This window comes from Channa argus, chromosome 13 (assembly GCF_033026475.1).
Source record: "Channa argus isolate prfri chromosome 13, Channa argus male v1.0, whole genome shotgun sequence".
Classification (NCBI taxonomy): Eukaryota; Metazoa; Chordata; class Actinopteri; order Anabantiformes; family Channidae; genus Channa; species Channa argus.
In genome coordinates this window covers 8,934,944-8,956,247 of record NC_090209.1, presented here as the reverse complement: position 1 = coordinate 8,956,247, position 21,304 = coordinate 8,934,944, and the positions used below count along the sequence as shown (strand labels likewise).

The 21,304-nt window shown below is 38.6% G+C and overlaps 1 protein-coding gene across 2 annotated transcripts; it reads left to right on the top strand.

Annotated features, from left to right (window-relative positions):
• Positions 1-5: 5 nt before the first annotated feature.
• LOC137139622 (transcription initiation factor TFIID subunit 4-like) lies at positions 6-16,068 on the top strand. 2 transcript variants are annotated; one of them, XM_067527126.1, is made up of 16 exons: positions 6-261; positions 423-1,250; positions 2,343-2,497; positions 4,929-5,048; positions 7,286-7,432; positions 8,389-8,511; positions 8,652-8,741; positions 10,072-10,278; positions 10,415-10,550; positions 10,891-10,996; positions 12,689-12,858; positions 12,964-13,094; positions 13,219-13,344; positions 13,545-13,601; positions 13,707-13,826; positions 13,932-16,068. In XM_067527126.1, the coding sequence occupies exons 1-16, from the start codon at positions 6-8 to the stop codon at positions 14,097-14,099; spliced, it is 2,940 nt and encodes a 979-aa protein (XP_067383227.1). In that variant the 3' UTR covers positions 14,100-16,068. The 2 variants fall into 2 exon arrangements, 1 of the variants encoding a protein (XP_067383227.1); XR_010916367.1 differs by lacking the exons at positions 13,707-13,826; positions 13,932-16,068 and having other exon boundaries at positions 12,964-13,110.
• The last annotated feature ends 5,236 nt before the right edge of the window (positions 16,069-21,304 follow it).

The following is a 21,304-nucleotide window of genomic DNA, read 5'->3' as shown; positions in this document are numbered from 1 at the left end:
CAAAGATGGCGGCGGGCTCCGATCATGGATGTAATATGAGAGCTCTGGATGATGTTTTCTTCAACACGGAGTTGGACGAAAAAGTAGTTAGTGATCTAGTCGGATCTCTGGAATCTGAACTAACAGGAACAGGTCGCGCCAACACAACGACCGGACTCCAGTCTGCAGCAAATCACATCGGCAACTTAGTAGTACGTACTAGTAATTCCAATGTTGAGGGTAGCAAAATGGGACTTTCACAACAAGAGCTTGCTAAAGCAGGTAAGATAGCTGCCCACTCCGGTTAGCTAACATAAGCTAATTCTGCTCAAGTTGCGCGACTGGTTGTAGCTTACTTGGCTTCTCTTGTGTGCTTTCCGAAACTAATGCAAAAAGAGAGCGGCTCGTCACCCCCTTGCTTTCATGTGTTTCCGCTGCTGTAGGAACAGGAGTGCAGGGAGGTGTAATTAACTGTTCGGGGTCCCACGGCTCAAGCATGGATGGAGCAGACGGGACCACATCGGCAGCGGGACCGAGCACAACAGCCCCTCAGAGTGAGCCCAAGCCGTTGACACCTACGGGAGTATTTACGGTAGCGTCAGATGCAACATCTGGTGCTGGGAACCCTGGAACGACCGATGTTCAAACTTTAAATGGAAGTACCGCGGTTATGAACTGTCACATCCCCGGAGGCGCATCTACTGACAGCAGCGGCAGCAGCAACTCCAAATCCACTGTCACGCTTGTCAACAACGGACCTGTTATTCTTAGTAAAGAAGGCGCAGCGGTTCTGCCTGCCACATCTGGTACTATTATTAGGACTTCTTTAACGAGCGCGCAAAATGCTGTAACTTCGATGGTGATTTCGTCCCAGTCCTCTGTGAAAAGTGTGCCCACGGTCACGCTTGTGAGGCCACCTATGCAAACTCCCACTAGCACCTCACAAAGCGGATGCAACCCAAGCACAGCTAACGTTATAACACCACCATCCGCCACTGTTAACAGCACGACTGGCTCTCTCATCAACAAAGTCGACTCCACAAAAACTATAATGCAGACTGGCGCACACGTCGTGGCTTCAACTGTCGTGACAGGAACAGCTGCGGCCATGAGGAGCCCAGCTGTTTTGCAGAATCCGAGGACTTCAGTACAGTCAGCAGTAGCTGTCACTCCTGGTGGAATACGGGCCATTGCTCCACAGGTTTTGGCTCCTCGCCTCGCTCAGCCTCAACAGAACGCCCCAAATATCCAAAACATTCAGCTCCCACCAGGTAACTTACATGTAAATGTAACTGTTTGGTAACTTGGTCTGGAACGTATTGCTATCAAACACTAATGGCACTTGTTTAATTGTATATGTGACTTACATGGTTTGAGACATCTTTTGACAGAAGAGAGGACACACAATTTAATTTCTTTTGAGGCTACCAACAACAGATTAGACGCAAAATTTTAACTGTAGAGCAAATAAAACAGCCTTTGGGGAAGTTGTTAAATTTTTTTTCCTAATGTTCCAAAAGGATTCTGTCCCAATCTGTTGATCTGTATTACTTTGTCTTGTGAGAGACAATAAACAAAACTGTTCTCATATTCATAGCTAGTGAATATCAGCATGTATCCTATATGTGTGTTTTAAAACATTTTACAAAGGCTAATGGTCACACTCTTTGACTTTATATACTGTTCCAAGGTTTGCAGAGGCAAAAAAAAGATTTATACCATTGTGTTGTTAAAGTGCTAATATTCTTTGGCAGAGGCTGTATGAATGTTTATCAAAATCAATAGATGGAAATTAGCTTTGGTTGAGAGTTCTGTGTTTAGATCTATCAGATAGCATCTGCTCAGCTTATATTAATCTACAGTTAAAGAGGAGTGACACAGATATTGAAAGATGACTGGTTGTGACACACCACTTCTGCCAGTGGCATTTGGGGAAGTCCCTAATTGGGGTAGCAAAACAATAGTTTTCAGCAACATTCAGTAACATGTATCCATCTAGTTTTTTTGCAGCAGCAACAGAATTTTCCTATTCAGTATGTATTATTTCTACTGTTTTGTTTACTACTGTTTGGGTCAGTTCATTACTATAAAAACATACAAGCCATGTATTGGTAGCAAGAAAAAAAAAGTTGTACTGAGATGAGGACGTTTACAACATTACATGTTGTGTCACTGGCTGGAAATTTCTATATGTAGGCCTCCTAGTCAAGTAGTAGGTCAGTAGACCTACACATAATTCATACATATGCCTTCGTGTCAAAAACCTCATACTTACATTGTTGACAGTATACTAGTGAGACAGGTCAAGATAGCAAAGCCCTGACCTTCAACATCTTAACTCTTCTGACATGGTCCTCTTGCAGGAATGGTCTTGGTTCGCAGTGAGAGTGGGCAGTTGCTGATGATTCATCAGCAGACCTTAGCTCAGATGCAGGCTCAGTCCCAATCCCAAAGTGCCATGACACCCCGACCTTCAGCCCCTACCAGCACTTCACCTGTGCAGATCACTGCTCTACAGGTACCAGAACTACAAAGACACAAACACAAAATATGACTTGTTCATGTTATGTAGTGATGTACATGTTTGATATACTGCAACAAGTGTGTGGTGTACACAGTCACAGTAATAATTTAGTTTCAACAGTAAGCATGTAAACATTGTATTGTCATATCTAAAGTTAGACACATTGTTTTAAATAATATTTTTCTATTTTACTGTCGCATAGATAATGAAAATTAACTAATTAATTATTTTTTTCCTGACACATTCTGGACATAAAACACATTGTTTTGATAGGATTTAAAATGCTGACAAATGTAATCACATTTTACTTGTTATACATCTACACCTATCAAAACTATCCATAGAGTTTCATTATCCTATAGGAAATTTTGCATCTAATACAACCCCAATTCCAAAAAAGTTGGGAAGATAAAGCGTAAATAAGGGAAGCGTAAATAAAACGGAACCCAATGATTTGCAAATCTCATCAACCTATATTTTGTTCACAATAGAACATAAACAACATATCAGATGTTGAAACTCAGACATTTTACCATTTTGTGGAAATTATTAGCTCACTTTGAATTTGATGGGGGCAACACATCTCAAAAAGGTTGGAACAGGGTGATGTTTACTATTGAGTAGCATCCCCTCTTCTTTTAACAACTGTCTGTAAACATCTGGGAAGTGAGGAGACCAGTTCCTGGAGTTTAGAGAAGGAATTTTTGGTTGGTTGGTTCAGCACATGGACCCTTCTCCTGCTAAGCCATGCTGTTGTGATGGATGCAGTATGTTTACCACTGGCTTGCTGAAATATGCAAAGCCTTCCATAAAAAAGACATTGTCTGGATGGGAGCATATGTTGATTTAAATCCTAAGTGTACTTTTCAGCAATAATGGTGCCTTTCCAGATGTATAAGCTGCCTACACTATAGGCACTAATGCACCCCCATACTAGGATTTTCCACTGTCAGCTGAAAACAAACTCCTCTGTAGTCCGCAGGACATGGTGTCCATGATTTACATAAAGAATTTAAAATTTGGATTCATCTGACCACAGAAAAGTTTCCCAGTTTGCCTCAGACAATTTTAACCGAGCTTTGGCCCAGAGAACACGGCAGCGTTTCTGAATCATTCTTCTTTGGATGATACAGCTTTAGCTTACAATTGAGGATTCCACAGTGAACTGGGTTACCAGACAGTGATTTCTGAAAGTGTTCCTGAGATCATGCAGTGATGTCCAGTAGAGAATCAGGCCCGTTTTTAATGCAGTGCTCCCTGAGGCCCCGAAGATCACATGCATCCAGTTCTGACTTTTGGTCTTGTCCCTTGCGCACAGAGATTCCTCCTGATTCTCTGAATCTTTTGATGATATTTGTATACTGTAGATGGTGGGATCCTCAAAGTCTTCGCAATTTTTAAATTGTTCCACAATTTTTAAATGCAGTTTGTCACATATTGGTGAACCTCTGCCCATCTTTACATTCCAGTGCCTCTGCCTCTCTGAAATGCTGCTTGTATACCCAGTCATGTTACTGACCTCTTGCCAAATGCTCCTCCATTTGTTTTTTTTTACTTTTCCAGCCTTTTGTTGCCCCTCTTCCAAATGTTCTGAGATGTTTTGCCATCAAATTCAAAATGAGCTCATGTTTTTCATGAAATGGTAAAATATCTGTTTCAACATTTGATATGTTGTTTATGTTCTATATCATCTATATCATGTTCTAAATCATTGCCATCTGTATTTATTTATGTTTTACACATATTGGGGTTTTAGTTTTAGGAATTGGGGTTGTAGTTTAAAAGCATTGTATGGTGGCTTCAGAAAGTTTACATAATCTATGACACAAAGTTTGATCTACACCCAATAACCCATAATGAAAAGATAATAAAGAAAGTTTGTAATAATTGCAGTATAAGGTAGTATAAAGTATAGTTTTCAGACCCTTAATTTAGTGTTATTGGCTGTCATTCTTCACTAGTTACTTAGTTTGGTTGGACAGCAAACTCTAGGGAGTGTCTTGGTGTTTTCAAATGTCTTTCATTTTAGTCATTTAAGTTTTCCACAGGTGGACATCAATTAACTTGCAGACAAATATTAAAAATTATTAAAGCAAACAAAAAAAGAGTCTGAATTGTCTTAATAAATTTGCTGGCATTTTGCATTTTCTTTGTCTTTTTGGGTTATTGGGAGTAGATGGGTATAAGGACACTTTTATCGAATTAAATTTAAATTTACAAAAAAAATGAAGTATACAAAAAATGAAGTTCTGAATATTTTCTGCAATCTCTGTATGTGTATTTTAATTTATATTTTTTATTATGCTATCCTGCAGTGATTATTAAAGAAAATATTAAGTAGAGCATTATTATTTGTTCCCCAATTGTCCTGTTGACATGGTGTCATATGAGTAACACCACTTTTCATATCCCTGCTGTTCTCCAGGCTCCAGGCACATCACTGCTGGGTCGTCCGGTGACCTCTACCACCATTATTAAACAAGGTTCCCCAGTCCAAACAACTTTGACAGCTACAACCACACTGCAGAGACCTCCTGTACTGCAGGTAACTACTGCATATTCATTTGGAGTATTTGATTCAAAAAGCATAACGTTATCAAGCACCGAATGTTTTTCATTCATCCAAAAGAATAGCAACTGATTTCAGTCAGATGACTCAGGTCCATTACAATAAATTGATTTATGTTTTTACAAGAAGGCAATGCAAACCCTTACACTCTGTGTGGTACATGATGTTGATTGGGTTTATGTTAGAGATGTACAATAAATTTTCAAATTTATCCATTTAGCTTGAACAAATATATTTTAGTGTTTACATGTACATGTCCTCCAAAAGTTCTGTAATGGCAAAGCCAATTCATTTTGTTCAATTTTAACAGAGCAAAGGTATTAGAACATGTCACTAACAGGTGTTCGTTCTCTTGTTGTTACCCAGGGGTGTCCTGCCTGTAAGATTGATTGTTAAAATTGTTATACAGCTCTGGATGATTACTTTAGGTTTAGATTTGACCTGTTAAGACTTTTGAATGAACACCAGAGAGCTGGTATGTATGGGGAAAAAACAAGCCATTTGGCCATTTGAAGTACAAGCAAAGGTACTAGACAAACACTGGGCATATTCAGTAGAACAATTATAAATGTCTTAAAAAAATAATGAAACCACTTTGGTATCGATCAAAACACAGAATTACAGAATTGGCTAAAGAAATCAACATCAGTTGCTGGCAGAAACACTGTGAAAGCTGTGATGAAAAGCCCAAAAACGACATGCAAAAAAAGAACAGACGAGCCAAAAAAAGTTCTGGACACAGACGTTTGGTGCTCATGAACAATAGCCTGGATAAGAAACACCAATTTGTTGATGTTAGTCAGACAATGAGTTTGCTTTAAAAACTGGCCCAATACTTTTGCTTACTTAAAATGTAGGTCATCTGGTTCAAGGATTACACTGTTCTATGTTATCTAATGTTTCTGCTAAGAAATACTATACCATCCAATCAAAGCTGAAATCATGAACCCTTATCCCATATCTATCTCTTGATCTTAAAACCCAAATGTCTGTGGTGAACAGCAAGAACAAATGAATTGACCTTTCTGTTCCAGTACTTTTGGAGGGGTCTGTTTATCATTTCCTCAATTTGCAGGCCACTTCTGAAACCAGTACATTGCTCGTTCTGCATCTCCTGTGACTCAGACACAGATGACACAATTTGCATGAACATCACAATAGTCCCCCTACTCTCCCCTGCCCACGTGGCTCTGGACATAGAGTGCAGTCTTCTTGAGCTCTTCATAACCCAACCAGTCACACTGCTACACTTTCCCCAAAGTACAGCTTTCACTAAAGACAGTGCTCTCTGTGCCCACTAATGTCACAGTCTACCCACAAATGTTGCTTTACTCATTGTGATCTGACATTGCTCAGCAGTAATTTGCTTTTGTTAAGGTTGCTAACAAAAAGGAATTTATCAAGGACACACACACAAGATCAGTCAGCAGATTTAAATGCAGCCACTTTAATTGTGATGCTTGTTGTTATTAATGAGTTATTCTTCATATTTACACTTGTGGTTAAATGTCACATTTGTCACATTTTCATGAACTTTTCTTATGTCCTGGAAGAGAGTAAACAGTATTCTAGAATGAGAGCGTTAATGTATACTTTCACTCCTAGGCCTAAAGTAAAGATAAATGCGTTTCTTTGGATGGCACCAGAGTCATTTTGTACTCTGAAGAACTTCATTTAAAACATCCCCAGAACCTGTTTGTTTTTTATCATTTGTATGGCCATTTTGCTTTGCAAATAAATGTTAACAAATTGCTTTTCGCATCAAGGCCAGCTCATTTGTTTTCTGCTCCGGCTGGCCTGTTTGTTTGCTCAATTTAAAAACCTTGCTTTTTGTGTTAATCTTTATTAGAAGTTATGATTGTTCAGGTTACCATGAAAGTACACTTTAAAGCTAATACGTTTTTACTGAACCTCATTTGTTTTCATTGCCTGTTTCAGACGACGTGTTTATAGCAAGCTGTATTGTAATTTAACAGTGGAAGAAGAAAAGGTATACCTGAAGTTTGATGTTGTGTACAAGGCGTAGTAATACTGGGGAAGTTAACATGCTATAATTTAGCTCTCTTTCCTGGAAAAATAAACCAGGAAAACAAAAACATATAATGTTCTAGTAAAAGCTGAACGTACTATACCCTGTAAGCTGACATGTCGAGACTGACCTTGTCATTTTCTTGTGTCTTATCTCATGACTGCATATTAACCGACCCATATAGAACACCATCATGCTAGGAGGAGCCGTTACCACCCCAGGACAGCCACTAGGAACACCGACCCCAGTGCAGCCTGTATCTGCCGCGACAGCAGTAACGCAGAGGGTTGGAGGCAGTGGGAACCCGGCCCCTCCTATAGCTATCTCGACTGTAAGAGAGAAATATTAACACGGTCTATGTAATCAGTGAAAAATAATATATAATAATAACTTTAAGTCTGACATATCTATGAAAAACATACTTTTTTTGGCAGTGCTGTGTTCCAATGTTCTGTTCAAATTATTTAATTAGCTTGGAAACCACTCTTGTTAAACCTCTTCCAAAACACCTCAAGAATATATGATTCAATATATGAACTTAAATCTGTAGTTATGAAATAATTTGAGAAAAAAAAAAAACGAGTTGCAGCACAGATGATGCAGTGGTCACACTGACACATCTCATGTCTAAAAATCTTAACGAGCCCAAAGCATATGCTAGAGTCCTTTTTCTGGTATTTCCATTTGGCGTTTAATACATTTCAGCCTGATTCACTCATGTCTAAAATGACTCAGTTCAATCCAAACTTTAGTCAGAACTAATGTAGGAAGTCCTCAGGGCTGTATTAGGTCAATCCTGTTTGGACGTCTGTCTACAAGTATATGCAGAGTATGATTGACACCAGAGAAGATACAATAGCACATCTGCATGCTCCATAGGCTTAGATCTTTTAAAGCCAGTAGTGAGATTCTTTTCTTGGTTTTCCGGTCAGTCATTCAGTTTGTCATGTTGTATTCTACTTCTCGGTCTAACAGTCTGTGAAATGCAAATTTAAATAACCGTAGACCATCAATTTTTGTTATTGTTGAAAGATAACAGTTGACCCTTAGAAATGTCTTTTCAAGCAGCTCACAGCAAAAGCATGCTTGGACCTGCAAACAGCATCTCTTCTAACTCCTCTCGTGACTTAAATGGAGAATATCAACTTTTGCCCTTTAACAGATGTTCCTCAATTCAAACCTATTCTACTGCTTAATCAACATCAGGACATGGCTAAATGAGATGTGAATAACATTGTTAGTGTGGTGTCTGTTATTGTAATGTAATTTGTGGGTTTGTTTTCCCAGGAGACGCTAGAAAATGTGAAAAAGTGTCGAAACTTTTTGTCCACGCTGATCAAGCTGGCATCCAGTGGAAAACAATCCTCTGAGACAACAGCCAGTGTCAAGGAGCTGGTCAAGAACCTGTTGGTACATTTCGCTTTTTCCTTTTTCCTTTTTTTCTTTTTCTTACCATCTCCATATTAAATATGTCTTTTCTTCTAGTCTGTTTTATTAATATACAGCATAGTTTTTGTTCTGATCCATCATCTGTGTTTATTGTACAACAGGAAGGAAAGATGGAGCCTGAAGATTTCACCAGCAGGTTGTACCGAGAGCTCAACTCCTCACCACAGCCGTACCTTGTGCCTTTCCTAAAGGTTAGATCAGTGACACATAACCAGATATGTAGGTATAGTGGTTGATGCTGCATGGTACACGTTGGTAAAACTCTGCTGTATTGGTTGGCATGTACCTATTTCACAGAGTCGAGTTGTTGCCACATGCAAACTTATTTGGACCAAAATGGTATCATAACTTTAGAACCCTGCTCCTAGTAAAGCTTTTCACTGCAAGGCTTCACTACATGCTTTTTGTATTAAAATGAAACATCTTTATGCTTGGTATTAAATTAATGTAGATTTACTATAATGCTACTGCGTGCATGACAGAATTTTTTTATATAAAATAAAAATGTGAAAAAACACTAGTTCTTTTCAATTTTTTTCAAAACTTTTAATGACCTGAAAGTCAAAAAGTCTATTTGGCACATTTACACATAGGCAGGAATAAGTGCATGGTTCAGTAGTGTGTGCAAGCTGCACACACAGCACACACACACACACCCCAGTGTTGTTTAAAGATTAATGACCAAGGAATTAACCACATATTAGTATGATTTTATTGAGTTAATCAGTGGTTTTATTGTTGTGCTTTATGCTAATGTGTTGCAGTTGTATAACATCAACATGCTGTTTCTGAAAAGCTAGTAGACACCAAACATAAAAACAAACAGCCTTTTCTCTTTTCTCTTTTCTCATTTACACAGTGATGTGTAGGAATAATGTTATTGCTTTCTGCCAAATGCTTTTTATAATTTGGAGCTTTGTGCGTGCAAAATAAATGAACACACATCATTGTTATTATACACATAAAACTGAGTGCATTCGCACAGATTGTAATATCCCAAGAAATTCTCTGTCATCCAAACGTTCCTGTTCCAACAATCTAATCTGCACAACCTCATCCAAAAACACAGGCAGTGCTACCAATGCATTGTCATTCTTCCCAAAGCTGTGACTGTAGTATGGCTGCTAGAAATAGCCATAACATCTAACAAAATGCTTTTTAAAGAACAGAATTAAGAATCAGATATTTTATTTACATGTGAGTGTAGTGGGGCACGAAATATATACGTATTATTACTGTAATAGCTGTCTAATAGCTGTTTATGTGGACTTCACCTAATTACCTAATTGCAACATTTTTAGGAAATCACACCACTGTGGACATAAATGTAAATCAAGTAAAGACAGGACAGTGAGTCCTCGTATATTTCCCACAAAATCGACGAAGTAACTCTTTGCTCTTTCCCTTTGATGTAATATATAATTGTAAAAACATCTGCTTTTGCTTGAAACTACATAAACCCATACTGTGTGGAATTCAGTGACTATAAAACTAAATACTGTACATGTCCCCCACCTACAGAGAAGTCTCCCAGCACTGCGTCAGATGACCCCAGACTCAGAAGCCTTCATCCAGCAGAGCCTGCTTCCTCACACCAGCACTCAGCCTGCTGCCTCCACAGCTCTCACTGCTGTGATGCTGCGACCTCCTCTCTCCACTGCTGCAACTGCTGCCACCAAAACCACACTCATCAGCCTCACTCAGACACCTCATAGCAAACCTGGGCTGGTATTTTTACTGCTTCTGGGAATTATTACCTTTTCCAGCAATTGCCATGCACAGTGAAGTGGAAACCCTGCTATTTCTGCTTCAGTTAGTTTTCTCGTTTCTGTGCTTCTCATACATTGTCACTGAATTTGCCCAGATCCTGCCACAGCAACAGGGAACAATGGTGAGGCCAACGGTGAGCCTGGCTCAGTCTCCTTTGGGAACATTTAAAGGGCAACATCATAGCCGCATCATTGTAGGCCAGCCACAAGTGGTCAAACAGTTGCAGACAGGTATTTGTTCAACATTCAAGTAAACTTCTTTTTCCTCTATAGAGTCAACTAAATATGTTAATTGTCCATGGGCATCTGTTATATTTTGCTTGTAGTGTTTCACCCACTCAGATAAACAAAAACAAACAAAAAGGCATTGAAGGAAAAAACACAACAATACTTTACCAATTTCCTACAACAATTAAGAAATGCTGCCCCCTTGTGGACAATTCTTTGCATGATACCAATGATTACAAATGTGATTTTTAAAAAAACTTGAAATTAAATTATTGTCATGGTGCATGTATATTCCATTTTATTCAGTGGTCTGGACTTATTTCTGTCCTTTTCCATCCATTAGTTCCAGCAGTGAAACAGACCATGTTTCAAGGGGCTAGAGGACTACAAGTAGTCAGTCAGGCTGTCCAGAAGAACAAGCTGAAAGAAGCTGGAGGAGGAACCTTTAGGTCTGTGACACATTCAAATAAGTGCTATCAGTGTTGCATTTTCATGATTTTACTGTGGATTCTTAAAAGTCATTAAGAATTTACATGATTTATTTATTATCTTTGCTGTTGGAATTGTGAATTTGGCATGTGTAATGTGTAATATTATAGGTTTTTCAAGAACAAATGACAAACATTCACTACTTTAGCTTTTCAATTGTGACGATACGTATCCTGTTCTTTATAAGGTATTCATGAATTAAGTAAAACTGTCATTAGTTTAATAGGTTGTAAAAAAAGATGTTCTTCTTAAGTTACTGACACACCATGTAAACACACAATGTCAAATTAAGTCACTAAAACTATAAGAAAGAATTCAGCCACCACAGACTGTGGCAAGGTGAACTAACAATAACTGAGTCATGTTACATTTATGAATCAAACATAAATAGATCAGTAACTTTGGGCTTGTCCCTTCAGGGGTCGCCACAGCCGTACGGGTTCTGCACTTTGATTGGGCACGAGTTTTTTACGACGGATGCCCTTCCTGCCGCAACCCTCCCATTTTATCCAGGCTCAGGACCGGCACCAAGGTGTTCCTTGGTGGCTGAGCCGGGCCACACCTTGTGGGGTGGGATTTGAACCCACGGCCTTCTGCATCCCACTGATTCACCAGGCGCCCGAATCAAACATAAATAAAATTCAAATATTTAAATTCTGTGCGCTGATAAGCAGAAGTTATTGGGATTTTAAACATACTAAGGCATTCTGCTTTAAAGGCAGCACCTGGCAATTATTATTTTTAGGTTTAGTGTAACATTACCTTGTAGAAGTATGTCATGGCTCAAAGATTTTTGAGGACCTTAGAAAAGTTGTTGCTACTCGCAAGGTTAGAAATGTTTACCCACCACAGAAGTGGCTGAACAACATATTATAAAGGGTTTAACACAATTTGAACCCTTTGTTTGGTCAATTAGTTTGTCGATAAGTTGTCCCTGTTTCTGTTCATTTTTTCACCCTTGTGTTGTTTAGTGATTAATTTGTTAACGTGGACATATTTGCTAATTTTGCTAGTTTTGATTTTTTTTTATACCATAGGTCAAAAATTTGAGAATAACATGGTGATGATATTGTGCAACAGGTAGAACTGTTCTAGTGTTGTCGGACAATCTAAGCAACAATTACTTTAGTTGAAATCAACTGTATTGTGTGTTTGGATATGCTGAAAGACATGAAAGAAAGAAGCATAGTAACCACACTGTCTGTCTAATGAGATGGATCCTTTCAGGTCCTCTCGCCACCACATGATTGTTATTGTGGCGGTTTTGCCGCTTACTAACCAGAAGATGGAGAAGAAAAGGTTTAGCCATGCATTATTATAAGTATGTCTCACTTTAAAGCCACTCTGTGCACACGTTATGTGTGTTTAGCTGTTATTCTGGCATGGCAGTTTTGGTTTATAGAAAAATGTGACTCTTGGTTGGTCTCTTGCTGTTGTGTGTTTTAGGTTTGATATGTGGTTGTTTTTGCCGTCATTGCATCAGACTTACAGTAGTGATTAGGGTTGATGAGGATTTTACATTACATTAGCTGTTTGGAGTTTTCCAGCTACAGGAAACCACTGCAGTTGTATAAAGTCCACTTTTTCCCAAAAAATATATAAATGGTGTTTCTGCTTATGTTGCTTATTTCATTACTTTTCATTTCATGCAGGGATGATGATGATATCAACGATGTGGCCTCCATGGCAGGAGTCAACTTGTCAGAGGAGAGTGCCTGTATCTTAGCAACCAGCTCTGAGCTTGTTGGCACGGTGACTCATTCCTGTAAGGATGAGACCTTTCTCTTCACCTCTTCACTCACCTGGAGAGCTCTGGAAATTGGTGAGGCACATAAACTTGAGAGAAAATGTACAGCACGTTCTTCCTAAACTACGACACGGTCTCGCTCTGTCTCATCTGTAATCCACGTTCTTCTTGTTGTGACAGGTAAGAAGTTCGGTGTCAGCGAGCTGGGCACAGATGTGATCAACTACATTTCCCATGCTACACAGCAGCGACTGCAAAACCTGCTGGAAAAGGTGGCACATGTGGCACAGCAGAAGAATATAACCTTCAAGGTGATAATTAGTTACAGTAAGTTGAGCTTACTTAATGGTGACATCCATTTCCATTTACTCTGTTTTAATTCTCCTCGTATCTGTCTGTTTTTCCTTGTTACGTCCTTCTTCATTCAACCTACAGGAGGACGAGCGGCATGAACAGACCAGTGATGTGCGAGCCCAGCTCAAATTCTTCGAGCAGTTGGACCAGATGGAGAAGCAAAGGAAGGAAGAGCAGGAGAGAGAGATTCTCTTGAAGGCTGCCAAGGTAACGAAATTTGAATAGAAGCGAGAATCCTACATAATAAATTAGGCGAATGAATGATCTCAGGTCAGCATCATTAGAATACGTTTCCTCTGCTGCTAAAGAACAGTATGCTAACTATGAGCGAGCTAATGAATAAAACAATTGAGTGAATGAATTGAACATATCCATCTTGAAATATTAAAATGTCTTCTTGACTCCAGTCTCGGTCACGGCAAGAAGACCCAGAGCAGCTCCGACTCAAACAGAAAGCCAAAGAGGTAAGAATATGCTGAGATAATTTAGAATATGCCTGTCTTCTTTGTGCAGCAATGTGATGAGTTAGCCCACCATGAGTGTAATCTGTGTTACTGCCTGTATTCCAGATGCAACAGCAGGAGCTGGCTCAGATCCGGCAGAGAGAAGCCAACCAAACTGCGCTGGCAGCTATTGGCCCCAGGAAAAAACGCAGAATGGACTCCCCTGTTAGAGGTGCCAGTGCAGAGGTGAGGAATGTGGAGGAAACCGTTTGCTGCAGGCGATTTATTGTTATTTTGAATTACTTTAAATTCACAAAAGCGCTCAATAAATGACCAAATCTCTTTCTTTAGGGCTCAGGGCCAGGCCCCTCCCAGCCTGGAGGCTCCAGTGGAGTGGGCTCCAGACAGTTTATGCGACAGCGCATCACTAGAGTCAACCTCAGGGACCTGCTGTTCTGTCTGGAGAATGAAAGAGGGACCAGTCACTCACGCCTGCTCTATAAAGGCTTCCTCAAATAGCACCTGCATTAGAATGGGTAGTCTCACTCAGTGGCATTAAGGAAGCAGAGTCGACCATCAGCTCAGGCCCTTCCTGCCGGTGCTTTCTTCGATCAACCACTGCTGAATGATGAGACTTCTGTCTGTGGGAAGAGAATTATGTGGAACACTAAGGAGACATCAGCTTTTAAAAGCCTCTTTAAGCACAGGTTTTTTTTTTTGCCTTTTCAGCAAAGAGATGGAGCAAATATTGGAACTTGGCGCTGTTGTCAGTGTGCCTCTCAGCCCAGTTTGCTCTTCAGAGACCAGTTGCACTCAACCACACTTCACTCATGCACTGCCTCATGCTGCACACATGAAAAATGTCTTTACACTGAACTGAGCACTTCAGATTTGAAAACCTCGTCAGTGCCGTTTTACTGACATCTGTGTTGTAGCAGCAAATTTCTGTGAAGTGGGTCCTTTTCGTGTGTGTGTGTTTATTGTGCAACATTCAAGTGCAACTGCCCCGTTTTGCTTTACTTCGGTAATGCAGACATTTTGTTTGACCATGTTGATATAAACACTGTTTATTTCAGTTGTTAACCAAGATTTTAAATGATTACACATTGTTAGTACAGTTATAATTCCTGTGGTTTGTTTTACAGGGACTAATCTTGACCAGTCATCTGCTGAGTTGCCTTCTTAACAGATTAAGCCATATGAATTACAACATCAACTATCCAATAGCTTCTCTCCAGATTTGTGGGATGTAAATTTATTGTTTTGTTTATTTGCTTTTTTTTGTTTGTCTTTGCCTGATTGGAAAGAAAATGAATTATTTATGTCATATGTTGTGCATAATGTAATCACAGGTGTTGGTATTCAGCTCTCAGCAGTATTTTACTGTGAAGGTGGTTAGGAAATTCCACTTCTCATGGACATGCCAGCACATTTACTACACAAATGCCATGTATATTGCATTCCTGCTGATTATTTCACAAGCGAACCATTCTCACTGAGATATCCCCCCACATATCAGCAGTCAGCACTTTTCATTCATTTCTGCAGTGACTGTATGAAATTCAACTTAAAGAGCTGAACATTTTATCTCAGTGACCATCCAAAGTAATTATTATTTTCAATTTTATCATTGCACACACTGATTATATAAAGTCTGCAGATTTTCTGGTGTGTTAAATGTACTGGTAGAAAGCTAATTGTCTGCTGATGTACAACATCCAAAAATAACATTTACATTTTTAAGATTACAATGAGGAATTGGCTCAGTGTTTCTTGAATAATTTTAAAAGAAGAAACTGAGCTTTTATGTGATTTTCTGCCTTTTATAAATGTCACAAAGAATGTCACACTGTGTAAATGCTGTTGTGCAATGTTTATTATTTTCTGGCTAAAATATCTTTGGGTCAGATATATACCGGTATTTTCCATCTCAAGCACAACTCAGTCTTTCATTTTTGTACATGTGGAAAAAAAAATATGCCATCATTTGAAAATGGGGTAGTTGTTATCCAGACTGTAGCACATGTGTTATTTTAAGAAATAGAGTTTGGGGGAATGAATCCCAATAATGTTAATAATTTGAGTATCTTAAGTCTATTACACGATTCAATTGAATTGTTTATTCACAGTTTTATATTTATGAAGAATTGAGGTTGTGTTTGGTTAACATGGCCATTAATGCAGAATGAGGACTGCACTTTAATTAGTTTTCTAAAACTACTGGATCAGATAAAGAAACCCACTTTATAACTTTTTTATATTTTTAGTGCATATACTAAATTTGTTTTTATACCTTTTGCCATTTTATGAAAGAGTTTTATTACTGTATATACTTAAGTTTGCTATGTCACATTTAGAAAAAGTGTCTTATTTTTGATTTCTACTCTGCGTGCGTGTGTATATATATATATATATATATATATATATATATATATATATATACACACACACACACACACACACACACACACACACACACACACACACACACGTAAGACAAAGTTCTTGTCATTATGTTGTAAATTTGCACATGTACTTGTTAATATGTAAATATCTAAATTTTAAAAAAGTTTTTAATTGCTATTTTGTATTGGATTGAAAGGTGATGAGCTCAATTAAAACAAAAAACAAATCTCTCTGTTTTGTCTAAATCACTGTGGCATGTCCCATCTTTCAGGTCTACATGATGCACAATGCAATCTAAAATAAAATCTCCATGTTTTTACTATAGCCTGTCAACAGCATATAGAAGAGGACACTTTCAGTGATTTCAGATTAGAAGCACATTTACGTTGAACAGCTTTGCCATTTGTGATGGGGCAACCACTTTTTCATTGGTACCCGTTAAACTTGGTCCAACCAACTCGTCTTGCAGCACATTAAGTTTTTGAGAGATTTTTTTTCCAGTTTTTAAAGTCCTCAGTTTTTGTTTAAACTTTAGTCTTGAAGTTTAGTGTGGAAAAAATACAATACTGTTAAATTGAAGGCAAAATTAACATATTTGTGCTTTGACTTTTTGACTACTAGTCATGATGCTCGTTGCATGGAAGTGAACAGTATTTTTAAAGAAAACAATTTGATGAATTCCAAAGAGCTCTGACATGACGAACAAACAGCAGAAATAAGCTGCTGTGTTTGATTAACGCTTTTGTGTGTGTGTGCTGTGTTTTGATTTAAAATTTCTTTTGTTAATTGCTCCCATCTGCTGCTTTTTGAATATGTCTCACAAGCTGGCTCCACAGGATCTGTAAACTCAACTAAATTCAATGCATCAGACTCACTACCAGCAAGAAAACCTGCTATTATTTTAAAATGTAGCTTTTTTTAAATATAAGAGGTAGATTTTAATTAATTCTTTCTCACTTAAACACAGATATTTTCAATTATATTGTAAGTTAGCCAAGAAAAACAAACAATATTTCATGTTTTGTCTTATTGTTGTTAACACATTTCACACCATCTAACATTCTGTTAGAGGAGCTGAAATTTGACAGCTCTTGCAAACACTCGAAACATGCACATATGTTGATTAAATTAAATTAAGTTCTTAAAACAAACCAAACAAAACTTTAAACATTTCTAGTGTTCAGCTCTGCACTAGTTCAAGTGCTCTGATTAAAATGATATTTTCCATTTCCTCAGATGATCATCTCTGACTACCTTTGTGGACTCTCTTCAAAGTATCATTATCACATGAAATCCATAATAGCTACATTAGAAACCAAAATTCTCTCTCAAAGAAATGTTGTAAAAGCCTGGCAGGTCTTTAGTGGCTGTGCAAATTGCCAACATGCAACCCTTTGCAGACACCTATTCCTCTAATAGTATAATTTTGATTGTTCTGTTCTTGAAACTTATTTAGGATCACTGCGGATAAAGAGTGATGAGACTAAAGTCCTCAAAACCTAATTATTAGACCCTCAGAACAGGTCAGTTCTCACACTTTGAGAACGAGAATGAGTTGCCTTCTGAAATGTGATCACATGGCATTTTCTCTGTAATGAATATGATTTTAAATGCTGTCTCTGACTTTATCTGTTTACATCACTAGTAATATTAGGATAGCAATGGCAATTACAGACAACAAAGAACAACACTGACAAATCTATCAAATTGAACTTTAAACTACATTATTTTCGGAAACAAACTGTACCAATAAACTTGTACTGAAACTGTGTCTAAGCCCATTACATCTCATGTTCTTGAATACAGGGCTAAAGCTGGTTTCTTTCACTTTCTTATGTATCTGTTCAGACAAACATTTTAAAATGTTTGACTGATCTCAGAAGATTAAAGGGGAAAGTAATGTCATAAAACTCAGAGGTGATAAAATACAAGTTGTGTTAAATATGTATAGATGCAGCTACCCTACCTTTGATGACAGGCTACATCATTTCGTTGGGATGATGCAACCTTCTAGACCTCCAGAGTAGACAAGAAGACTGAATTTCACATTGTTGATAATATAAACTGTGAGCAAAACTTAAATCTGAAAAAAAAGTGAAAGAAAATGTCAAATCTTAACGAATGTGGGCCAGGTTAGAATGTTAAATGGTAAACTGCCTGGACTTTTCTACTTTAGGGGTTCACCAATCCTGGTCCTCGGGGACCCCTGTCGCGCTTGTTTACTATCCCTGTAGGACCACTGTGTATCACCTGGGTCAGATGTGTTTAAGCTGGAAGATACCATCATAGGTGAGGGTGAGGTGGTACCTGAGCACACCTGATCCAGGTCATCAGCAATTGGGTAGGGCTGTAGTTGGTTAAAACAGAGCAGGTGGCCTTGAGGACAAGGATTGGGAATCACTGTTAGGAATCACCGTTTATATGCAAAAACGTCCTGTAACTGAGGTGTTAAAATGGCCACTAATCACACAAACCCAATGCGAGGATCAGGACAACAGTCAGTCTTTTTTGTGCAACGCCAAATGTTTAATTATTCCTTCTACAGTAGCAGTATTACACTTCCATCACTATTCATTCTGTGCCTCTTGAATTTTGACTGTGCCTCTCAGTGACAAAACAGGACTAAATCATTGGGTCCTTTGTCTTATATAGTCACACAAAGGTTCCAATCCCAGGCAGTAAAAGTAATATACTGTGTCTGAGCTACAACTGAGCTGTTCAGGGTGAAATACTTACAAAAATCTACTGCTATTATTCACTTGCTAGTGTGACATTTTATAGATATGGGATATTTTAAAGTGATCTACTGCACAGTATAAAGACCTTTTGAGCTCCTTGGCAACAGCGTTACATTGAATGAGAGATACATTATACTACAGTTCTTCCTGAAAGGTCCTTATGTGCAGCCTCTTTCTTTCTTTTCTACTTCTCAGTTTTCATCGTTGGTTTTGATAGTGACCTTTGAAGCAAATGTCATAATCTCATTGTGGGAACTGTTCATAGGTTAAAAGCATTGTCTGGGATTCACCATCACACTTAGCAGTTCTCTGCCCAGTGGAGGAGCCACCTGAAGGGCCGGGTGGCTCCACAGGGGGGCACTGTCGCACCACTATACGGCCAAATCCATTTCATGTAGAACAATCACGGAGCCTTGGAAGACACCATGAGTCATCTGTCACAATAGTTTGCATGACCAGAGTTCATATATTTCACATCCTTTATCACCATATGTTAGAAACTGAAAAATAACTACCAATTAAGACAGTAATTTCTTTTGAAGTGCACATTAAAAGGTATATTTTGTAAGAAGAGCAGCTGCTACATGATTTTATGCAAGCACTGACTTCTGCTGCACGAGGGATCTAAGACTCTCTACTCACAAAACACACACAAACACACACACACACAGATGGACATATCCGTTAAGGATCATACCAAATCACTTTCGCGTATTCCTTCAGATTTGGTGGATTTTTGGCTTAGAAAGTTGTTTGTTCTGTTCCCTCTACAGACAAGGTATCTCATGCATGTAGTTGCCCATACCGTTGTCTTCGTTGTCTTGATATCCAGACATAGGCAGACTTCTAAGTCTTCTCCAATATGAGTTGTCAGGGTATATTTGCTTATGTTACTCTGGGACACCAAACTCAATTCCACTGTCTTGTTTGATTTTGCATAATGAGAGGCTGCTGGCTGCTCACAGGATAATGTCTTTGAGTGACAGCTTGGAAGATAAGTAAATAAAATTCACATATTTTGATATATTCTAGAAGTGTAGTATATGCTCCTAAAAAAAGTGCTGATATCTTTTGCATAGTCTTGCATGTGGTGTAAATATAGCAAACACCTGTCCCCGATAATTAAATGAGATTCACACATTTTTGTGAGAAGTATGCAATTTGAATCATAGATTATTCTTCATGGCCAAGAATAAAGTAAGCATTAGTCATCTGCTATGAAAAGATAATGAAGCAAACAATTAATTGGAACTGTTTATCACCTGAAAATGTTCTGCAATAGTTTAATTGCCTATTGACCGTCTGAGTGAGGTAGCAAGTAGTAACAACTTATATACTGTAATTTATTTCTCCTTTACTCCAAAATTCACCATTTTCCTATATTGAGGACCAGCAAACATTTCTCGTAAGGAATATAAATGGCACTGGATTGCATTTTTTGCATAATAGGAATATCTTTTTATTATGTATATAATATGTAAATACTCAACTGTCCTCATGAATTTGTTTTCCTCCAAAATGTCCAGTCATGTGATGCAACATCCAATTTTACTACTGCAGTTAACTTTTCCATTGTGTTTAGGCATTAAGATGTAGGATTGGGGGAAGATTGTCGTCTGGCTCAATATCGCAAAAGTTAACCATCACCTGCAGTAGACAGACTAACAAAATGAACATCATAACAACCAGCTACTCTAATTCTCAGAAAGTATGTTTATGAAAGATAATCATAAACCACATAGATCAGTAACTAATGTATTTGCACTAATTTTGCCATCTGATCACTTCATTACCGAGAACGGTTTAAAGACCATGACGTTTTCTTCACTTATTATCGGGTATTTAGGTCTGTCACCGTTTGTCTCTATGTTGTTGGATGCGGTCCTGCTCCTTCCTCTCTGAGACCTCTTCTGCATCTGTCTTCCCATGGGACCGTTAGCTCAATCGGGATGATCTCTTGCCTCCTCATATGACTGTGGTTGGCCTCAAGGAGGTTATAATGACCCGGGGAAAGTGTAGTGATCTTCCCAGGTCCACCTTCATCTCTGATAACTGTGCCACTGTGCACCCCACCAGCACGAGCACCAATGAGTTTCTCTCCTACTTTAATTTGCACCTTGAGTTTTGCCTCATTCCCCACGTGCACGTTTGTTAGTGTTAAGAGAGTCTCCAACACTCATCAGAGAAGAAAAAAGATGCAGAATAGCTCCAGTAACCAACGTTTACGACATCCTTCCCCTTTGGTATGTCCCACTTTGTTTCGGCTCCTTGAAATCCAAGTCTCACGGCCCGTCCAGGTTTTAGACCTCAGCTTGGATCATCCCTCTTTTCTGGGTCTGCATTACCCAACTGCCTAAAGTGTGTGGTTCCAAGTCCTTGTCCCCCCATTGCATCAGGTTTACTTGCTGGGCAGAAACTCAGGATGAATTAGAAATCCCTGCAAGTCCAATGCCAGTGTTTGTTTTTGTTTCTGGTTTATCTCTGTTGGAGGATTTCAGGGGATATACTCTAGGTTTTGACCTTACAACTGTCAGCCACCCTGTATTTTGAACTATGCTCCCATCACAGGGGGAGATTGGG